Source organism: Perissodus microlepis, chromosome 14 (assembly GCF_051167445.1).
Source record: "Perissodus microlepis isolate ML-2025 ecotype Zambia chromosome 14, ASM5116744v1, whole genome shotgun sequence".
NCBI classification, from domain to species: domain Eukaryota; kingdom Metazoa; phylum Chordata; class Actinopteri; order Cichliformes; family Cichlidae; genus Perissodus; species Perissodus microlepis.
In genome coordinates, this window is record NC_140474.1 from 9,918,457 (window position 1) to 9,928,240 (window position 9,784).

The window sequence follows — 9,784 nt, forward strand, 5'->3', positions numbered from 1 at the left end:
AATGAAATGAAGTCCATATAGTTTCAGTTTTAATGTCGATATGAATTCAGATTGTATTGCTGGCGCCCTCTGGTGTAGTCAGACTATATTCTATATTGTCCAGCAATATGAAGAAGTAATTTTAATCTGCGATGTATACAACAGTTACAGACATCACTCTTAATTTTATGTGTATTTATATTTAATGTTTTAAGCACTGAACCACACATTTCTTAGACTTCACATTATGTACAGATCAGGTTTAGACAATCACAATAAATTTACAATGATTTCAATTTCCTTTGGAATGACTTCATAAATGCCTTAAAATACAATGCAGAATTCAAGTTAGTTAATATCGAAGCGACACACACAGCTGACCTATAGAACACCAAAAACTAAGTTTGCTTTTTATTCTAGACTTTAAGTACTATAATATTGGAATAAGAGCATAAAGATTAGACTTTTTAATTAAAGTCTACTCTTTCTGAGTCTTAAATACATTTCCCTATTCTCCTATTTTATACAAGTAGTATCATTACCATGCAGTTATGTATAAGATAAATGGTGATATTTTGGTGCTAAACATGAAAATGCTCAATGAGTAAATTTGATCATTTTAATACTGTAAAAGGGAATAGTTCTTATGTAGCGTTTTATAAAACATGCCTCATTCACCAATTCATACAAGCACTTTTTGCATCATGCCGAAGGATATCTGGCATGCAGACTACAATAATAATAATAATAATAATAATAATAATAATAATAATAATAATAATAATAATAATTTAATTACACATATTACAATGGTAAATACTCGTTTGATGATAATCAGTGCATAAAAACAGTATCTTATCTGCAGGGCAACACCTGTTTAAGTTACATTATTTGACAACATAATTCTAAAACCAAATCAGAATAGATCATTATCATTATATCATTATATCATATTATAATTATTCCAACTGCTGTAGTACCTACTAAACAGTGCTTGTTTGTTTATTTAGAAAATTGTCATACAACATAAAAAGCAAAAACATTGTAATTAACTTCAAGTGTGCGTTTACTTTTTATACAATGGTATAATGACAAACATTAATGATAAAGTAACAACACACACTAAAAAAATATTACCTTCAGTCTTTAATCAGATGTTAATTGCTTGTATTGTTGTTTTCAAAAATTGTTTGATTTCAGAAATTTTAATGTGCACTGCTTTTGGGTTAGGGTTAGAAAAGGACGTGACTGAGTAAACAATAACATACAATATAATTTCACATAACAGGAGGACAATGAAGGTGAAAAATGTCCAATGTTTCAGCATGTTACATCAGATTCTTTTGAAAGAGTGCATTAAGATGAAAACATCCTAGTCTTTAAAAAGTTCAACACCTTTTCTCGAATTTCCTTTGTTTTCAAACCATAGATGATTGGATTCAGTGTTGGGGGAAAAATTAAAGTTGACAAACCCATAAATCTTCTGAAATGGGGTGAAACATTATTTAGTCTATATGATATGATGGTGAAAAGACCAAGACACTCCAACAAGAGAAAAACAATCAGATGTGTAGCACATGTCTGCAGAGCTTTGGCTTTTGTGTCTGATCGTTTAGATCTAAAGCAAGTTATGAGGATCCGGAGATATGTGTAGAAAACAATTCCATTAGCCACTAATTGTGAAAGAGCAACTATCAAAAGGCCATAGATATTGTTAATAGTTGTGTCAGCACAAACCAAAGTCAGCAGAGATGGATTATCACAGTAAACGTGAGTCATTTCAGATCGACAACGAGGCAAACGCAAAAGTAAGAAAAAAAGCACAGCAATTAAAACTAAACAACTCATCCATACAATGGTGATTATTCTCATGATATGGGCATTAGTCATCACAGTACTGTACTGCAGTGGGTAACATATGGCAATGTATCTATCATATGCCATTGCACTCAGATTGAACACAGTGCCTGCTGCATAGATATGGATAAAGAAAGCTTGAGCAACGCAAGCTGAGTATTGCATTATCCCACTGTTCCTCAGTATTTCTTTGATGAGCTGTGGAAAGAGAGCTGATGAACCTATAAGGTCATACATAGGAAGGTTCAGCAGAATTAGGTACATTGGCTGATGCAGAGATTTATTCAGCACAATGGTGAGGATTAGAGTAAGGTTGCAAAATAGTATGATCATGTAACTCAGAGTTGCAAAAAGAAATGCAGGAAAAACACTCTCAGAAGAGAGATTAAAGACATTAATCTGTAAAAAAGAGGATGTGTTGTATCGGTTGTTCATTTCTTAGCTTTTGCTACTTATAAAACTCAGAAATCAATCATCACTTCATTGTTTATTAGGGAGAAAATATTTATGCATTTCAATTTAGCAATCACACCAATGAACATAATAACAAAAAAATCATAAAAAGAGGAAAAAACATTGAAAGTTATGATTACATTTTATTCATAAACTGTAACCATGATAACTTCATGCTGGACAACTGAGTCCATGTACACTGTGGTTAAGCATTACACAGTGAATATATTATGCATTTATGATAACATGTTATAATATTTTTGCCTGTAGTCTGGAATTCAAATACTCAAAGGCAACAGAGCAAAAAAGCATTCATTCACTTCAATGCACAATAAAGATTATATCTAAACCACATACACACAAAGCAGTCATCTTTATCGACTTATGTTAGTGCTGCCTGTGACTACCTGGTAAAACATTCAAGGCTTTATAGGTGCGATTTTGAACAGCAAGCAGATCTCTGGAGTATTGGGTGCTATGTTAAAGCTCATCTTTAGATTGTTAGTTGTGACTTAAGCACTGCCTCACAGGGTTTGTGAAGAATCAAAAATGTATTATCATCTCACTAAGGACATGCACAAACATGCACGTGGAAATCAGACATAATCGCTCTAATTGAACATTGCAAAAAACAGTATGTGCTCTGTGTTATGACATTTATGCTTAGAAAACTAAGATCATCTATTCTTGGCAGGAAACAGTGGTGAAGATCTTTTATGTACAATGCCACCCTATTTTTTTCCTTCTTTCTTTAGAAATAAGCTAGACCAAAATGCTCACTGAAATGTTGGAATATTTTTTAATATAGAGCTAATGAAGTGGATAGGACTCGATAACAGTTTGTATAGACACTAGGGTTAGCAATGGCAACTTCAGTAATATTCCCAGTTGCCCATTTAATTGCAGTACTTGTAAACCTGTCAAAAACAAAATAAATAATTATCTCCAAAAGTTGATTCTGTTCATCTGGACGCTACGTCCAGATGAACAGAATCAACTTTTGGAGATTTACTTACCTGGATGATTGAGCATGCATCAAAATAAATAATTAATTTAATCCACTTGAGTCCCCAATGTTAAATTATTGAAGGTATTTCAGCCCCAAAAGATGAGCTTTTACCAGGGCTTGTATCGTGTGTGGATGCGAGGAAAAGAGGAACCAAACGCTGGACTCAGATAGGTGAAGGCTAGTGTTTATTAAGACTGACTGAACTGAAACAGCTGGCTGAATGGAGATGACTGAACTGGCTGGCTGTAATGTATGGCGTAGACAACGTCAATGACACGACAAGGACTGAAGGGAACAGGGTTTAAATACATGACTAATGATGACGACGATTGGAGACAGGTGAGTACACGGCTGAACTTAGTCTAACCTAATGATGCATGGAATGAACTAGAACATAATACACTGGTAGACAGGCTGGCACAGAAAACAGGAAGTGAAAAACATGGATGTGGAAAATAAACTGAACATGACAAAACTGAAAACGCTAGGTCAACGACCCAGGAACCCTGACAGTACCCCCCCCCCCCCCTTCAAAGGCCGGCACCTGACGGCAGAAAGAAAGAAAGACCAGATCAGGGCGGGTGGAGGGGGTCCAGGATGGAGGGACGGAGTCCATAATGAAACGGTCTAGGCAGGTGGCCACGTGGCCAGCGGCTGAGCCAAAACAGTTCTGGTGGGCGGCCGCGTGGCCAGCGGCTGAGCGGATCCGGAGGCCGACCATGCCGGTGACAAGGTCCAGTCAGCGGCCCGGAAGGTGGCCGCTGATGCCGAATCCAACTTGGATGAGGAGAAGGTGGCGGAGCAGCGGCTGCAGGGCCAGCAGGTGCGGAAACCTCTGGCTGAAGACAGGCCGGGCCAGCAGGTGCGGAAACCTCTGGCTGAGGAGCGGGAGAGCTCACAGCTGGCTCTGAATGCTGTGGCTGCAGGTCAGGGAACTGAACAGGAGCATGAATGAGTGACTGGGCCAGAGACTGGATAGGAGATCGGGCAACGGGCGACAGACTGGACAGGAGGTGACTCGAGGACAGGAGGTGACTCAAGGACAGGAGGTGACTGAGGACAGGAGACTGAGCAGCAGGTGACTCGAGGACAGGAGACTAAGTTACTGTTGGTGAGGCTAACGGAGCAAATGGCTGAACTAAAGATGGTGACAGTGCTGCAGCCTGGGCTAGCAAACCTGGTGCTTGAAGTGGAAACAGATCAGCTAGCCTAACTAGGGATTGAGCTAGGGCGTGAAAAGCTGGATGAGGAGGTGGATGAAGTGGTAGACTGGTGGGTGGAGAGGCTAGCTCCTCCGAGCCTCTAGGGAGGTCAGGCTGGGTTCTGGCTGCCCTCAGCCTGAGCGCTGGGACAGGCACAGGAGGTGGCTGTCCCAGCCCTCAGCCTGAGCGCTGGGACAGGCACAGGAGGTGGCTGGACACCAGTCACCCCCACCTGAGAAACAGGAACGGGTGTGGAGGTAGACTGGGTCACAGCTGCCCTCGTCCTGGTAGCTGGCACAGGAGTGGGTGCTGGCTGGGCCCTAGCCACCCGCTGCAGGGACAGGCTGAGCCTTACCTGCCCTCACCCGAGAAGGTGAAACAGGTGGAGGGGAAGGCAGGATCTGAGCTGCCCTGCTAGCAGAAAAAGGTTGAGTAATGGGTGAGGAAATGGTGATGAGTGGGAGAAATTATCAGGTTTAACAGTGATAATGTCTTTAGCAGTGGCCTGGGATGGTGGAGCAGTCTCTTCGGAGGCAGGATGGTGAGTATTAATTGGATAGTCCAGAATGTAGTTGAATGGCGAACAGTCTCTTGCTTGCAGTGTGGAGAAAGAAAAAAAAGAGTCGGTTTTGCAGCGGCGAATGCTCAGGTGCAGGTGAGGCAGCGGGTGGAGGACTGCGGCCCCGAGGTCCGCCCAGAGCCAGGCGAGTCCCGTCGAAGACCTGCTCCCTCTACAGAAAGAGCCGCTTTTTCGTCCTGAGCTTCTCTGCCCAAAGGGAAGCGCTGCCTCCTGCCGCTCGAAAAGGTCAGAGTCCACAGAGTGTCTTTGTGGCACGCGTCGTGTCATTCTGTAAGGGCTTGTGTCGTGTGTGGATGCAAGGAAAGGAGGACCCGAACGCTGGACTCACAGATAGGTGAAGGCTAGTGTTTATTATGATGAGCGGATAAACAGGACATGAAACGGAGGACTGACTGAACTGAAATAGCTGACTAACCTGGCTGGACTGGAAACAGGTATGGCATAGACAACATCAATGACACGACAAGGACTGAAGGGAACATATATATATATATATATATATATATATATATATATATATATATATATATATATATATATATATATATATATATATATATATATATATATATATATATATACACAGAAAGGGATGGGCAAGAATACCAGAGGCGCAAAACACCAGCTACTGGCAGACCAAGCAGTCAGCCAAGACTGCAGGACCAGACTGACCAACCTGTGCACTGCCTGGATTGATTACAAGAAGGCCAATGACTCAATGCCCCACACCTGGATCCTGGAATGCCTAGAACTGTCACGGCTGGCGGGGTGAGCCGTGTGGCGTTGGAGAAAAGGAGGACCCAAAATGCGGCAGTGATTGATGTTTCGAGTGACGTTTATTTACAGGTGGCAGAACAGACAACGAAGCATGAGAGATTAACAACGGAAACCTAAACTGGGAGAACTAAGGAGCAAACCTGAAATCTTAACAAAACGGAGAGCAGAGCAGAGAGACGCAGACTAAGGAACAGGATACCAAGGAACACAGACGAGCCGACAACGAACACAGACCGACACCCACTAAATATACACACACAAGGTAATCGGTTAATCACACACAGGAGGGAAGAACAGCTGAACCCAATACACATGAGGACCGGAGGAGACAAGCCGAACACAATGACAACAGACACAGACCTTCAGAACAAAACAGGAAATCTAGAACCCGAACCGGACACAAGGGGGGAGGACACAGAATAACTAGAACAGAGGGACATAATCATAAAACACAAAACGCTGGGCCAACGACCCAGCACCATGACAAGAACAATATAAGATCAACAGGACCCTGAGAGCCTTCATCAGGAACTCAATGGGGATGTGGCGGACAACACTGGAGGCCAACCTCAAGCCCATAGCACAAGTCACCATCAAGTGCGGGATCTACAAAGGAGATGCTCTGTCCCCACTACTGTTCTGCATAGGCCTTAACCCCTTCAGTGAGATAATTGACAAGACTGGCTACGGCTACCAACTACGGAATGGAGCAGTTGTCAGCCACCTCCTGTACATGGATGACATCAAGCTGTATGCCAAGAGTGAACGAGACATCGATTCACTGATCCACACCACCAGGATATACAGCAATGACATCGGAATGTCGTTCGGGCTGGGGAAGTGTAGTCGGATGGTAACAAAGAGAGGGAAGGTAGTCAGAACAGAGGGGGTCAAACTACCAGAAGGCAACATTGCAGACATAGAGGACAGTTACAAGTACCTGGGGATCCCGCAGGCAAATAGGAACCATGAAGAGGCCGCTTGGAAAGCTGCAACCACCAAGTACCTGCAGAGGGTCAGGCAAATCCTGAGGAGTCAGCTGAACGGTAAGAACAAGATCCGGGTTATCAGCACCTACGCCCTGCCCGTGATCAGGTACCCTGCTGGGGTAATAGGCTGGCCAAAGGAGGAGATAGAAGCCACTGACATCAAGACAAGAAAGCTCCTTACCATGCATGGAGGGTTTCACCCCAAGTCCAGCACCCTGAGGCTGTACGCTAAGTGGAAGGAAGGGGGCCGGGGACTGGTGAGTGTCAGCACCACAGTCCAGGAACAGACAAGGAACATCCACGAATACATCACGAAGATGGCCCCAACTGACAGCATGCTCAGTGAATACCTCAGGCAGCAGAAACCCAAGAAAGTGGAGGAAGGCGAGGAACCATCATGGAAGGACAGGCCCCTACACGGTATGTACCACCGGCAGATAGAGGAGGTGGCTGATATCCAGAAATCTTACCAGTGGCTGGACAAAGCTGGACTGAAAGACAGCACAGAGGCACTAATCATGGCAGCACAAGAACAAGCTCTGAGTACAAGATCCATAGAGGCTGGGGTCTATCACACCAGGCAAGACCCCAGATGCAGGCTGTGTAAAGATGCCCCTGAGACAATCCAGAACATAACAGCAGGGTGCAAGATGCTAGCAGGCAGAGCATACATGGAACGCCATAACCAAGTGGCCGGCATAGTATACAGAAACATCTGTGCCGAATATGGCCTGGAAGTGCCGAGGTCAAAATGGGAGACGCCCCCAAGGGTGGTGGAGAATGACCGAGCTAAGATCCTGTGGGACTTCCAGATACAGACGGACAAAATGGTGGTGGCTAACCAACCGGACATAGTGGTGGTAGACAAACATGAGAAGACGGCCGTAGTGATCGATGTAGCGGTTCCGAATGACAGCAACATCAGGAAGAAGGAACACGAGAAGCTCAAGAAATACCAAGGGCTCAGAGAAGAGCTCGAGAAGATGTGGAGGGTGAAGGTGACGGTGGTCGCAGTGGTAATCGGCGCACTAGGTGCAGTGACTCCCAAGCTAGGCGAGTGGCTCCACCACTTACGCATTGCCTATCATCTGGTCTGTATCCAGGAGCGGAGATGAATGGAAAACCACATTCAATATACAACTTTATCCTCATTAATGCTCCAGTTTTCCTGGTATTAGTAAATGACATTCTAAGAGATTTTCTGAGCATCTTTGTGTTTGTATGTCTTGATGATATTCTGACTTTCTTCAAAACCCCCCAGGAGCACTGTGTCCATGTCCACTCCATCCTGCAACGATTCCTCGAGAGCCGCTTATATGTCAAGGCCAAGAAATTTGTTCCACTCTTCTTCTGTCATCTTTCTGGGTTATATTTTGGCAGGAGGACAGGTGAAGATCGACCCAGCCAAGGTCCGACCTGTAAGTGAAGGGCTCACTTCCACGTCACACAAGCACCCACCACACCTCACCTCCACCAAAGTCCTGCCTGTCTTGTCCACTGAAGCCAAAACTGCTTTTGTCTTACTAAAACACCTGTTTTGATCCACCCAGATACCACAAAGCCATTTATCATAGAAGTAGTTGCATCAGACTCTGGAGTCAGGGTTGTTCTCTGTTCCCAGTGTTCTGGACTAATAGGTAAGCTGCAACTTTGTGCATTTTTCTGTCACCTCCTGCAGAGAAAAATTATGATGTGGCCAGCCGGGAGATGTTAGCAGTGAAGTTGGCGCTCGAGAAATGGAAAGAGGGGGCTGAACATCCTTTTACGATCTGGACAGACCATAAAAAGTTAACCTATTTAAGAACGGCTGAGAAAATTAATGTCTGTCAAGCCAGTCTATAGTCTTTGTTTTTGCTCACTTCAAATTATCAGTCTCTTACCATCCAGATTCTAGGAAGTTCAAGCTAGATACCTATAGAAATTGTTTCTGATAGAGGTCCACAGTGTACTTCTCAGTTCTGGAAAGCCTTCGACTCAGCACTTGGAGAAAAGGTCAGCCTCAGCTCCGGTTATCATCCACAAACCAATGGCCAAACCGAGCATCTCAAACAGAAACTGCAATCAGCTCTCTGCTGTGTCACCACGCAACACCACCAATATAGTCTACACATCTTCCCTGGGCATACACACAAAACACACTAACCCCATCTGCAACTGGTCTCTCACGCTTTGAAGACACCTCTGTTTCCGTAAGCCAAGGCTCACCTTCTCCCTCCACGCCATCTGCAACAATGTTGACGCATCTGGACCGAGAAGGCGCTACTCAGATCGAGCAATCTTCAGTTCTGCTGTGCAGACAGCCTAAGGACACCTGCTCCCAGGAACCAGCCTAGGCAAAGGGTATGGCTTACTGCTAAAGACAATCCACTGAAATGCCTTTCCCATAAGCTCGCTCCATGTTACTTTGGACCATACGAGATTGAAGCTATCATCAGTCCTGCGGCAGTTACAGTAAGCTGCAGTACATTCCAGTCCTCTGTGCCCATGACTTGTCAAACAACTTTGTTTACATAAACTTGTAAATCTTATCGCTGTTTCTGTTTGGTGTTTGCGCTTGAGTTCACTCCCACATACTGGGCTCCAGGCCCCTTTGACAATATTGCTGGTACAGAAAAGGCAGTGTGTTTGTGTTGCCTTGAGTAACACAAAGTGTATAAACAGAAATATATATTTTGGGTGAAACACAAATTAACAAACTCAGTAATGACCTAAATACCAAACTCTGTTAACGGGCTTTGTCGTCAAATGTGTGATATTTTCTGTTGGGGCCATAACACTGTGCATCAGTGCATCTGTGATCAGTCTTTACAAAATGCTTGATCTGTTTTCTTATTACAGTTTTGTATTTAACTACCCATGACTGCTTCAGTTGTTCTGTATTCCTGTTTAATAAAGAAATTAGCAAAGTTTACAGACGTGCTCTGGAGACAAGAAATAA

General features: G+C 43.8%; 1 protein-coding gene across 1 annotated transcript; it reads right to left on the reverse strand.

The window, feature by feature from the left end:
* Positions 1 to 1,335: 1,335 nt before the first annotated feature.
* Positions 1,336 to 2,271, reverse strand: LOC146373436 (olfactory receptor 52E4-like). Its single transcript, XM_084951016.1, has one exon. It carries the CDS (start codon positions 2,269 to 2,271, stop codon positions 1,336 to 1,338), a length of 936 nt encoding a protein of 311 aa, XP_084807142.1.
* Between the last annotated feature and the right edge of the window lie 7,513 nt (positions 2,272 to 9,784).

Bases quoted from the DNA above. Each gene is read 5' to 3' on its own strand.
- LOC146373436 (XM_084951016.1), bottom strand. From the start codon at position 2,271: ATGAACAACCGATACAACACATCCTCTTTTTTACAGATTAATGTCTTT.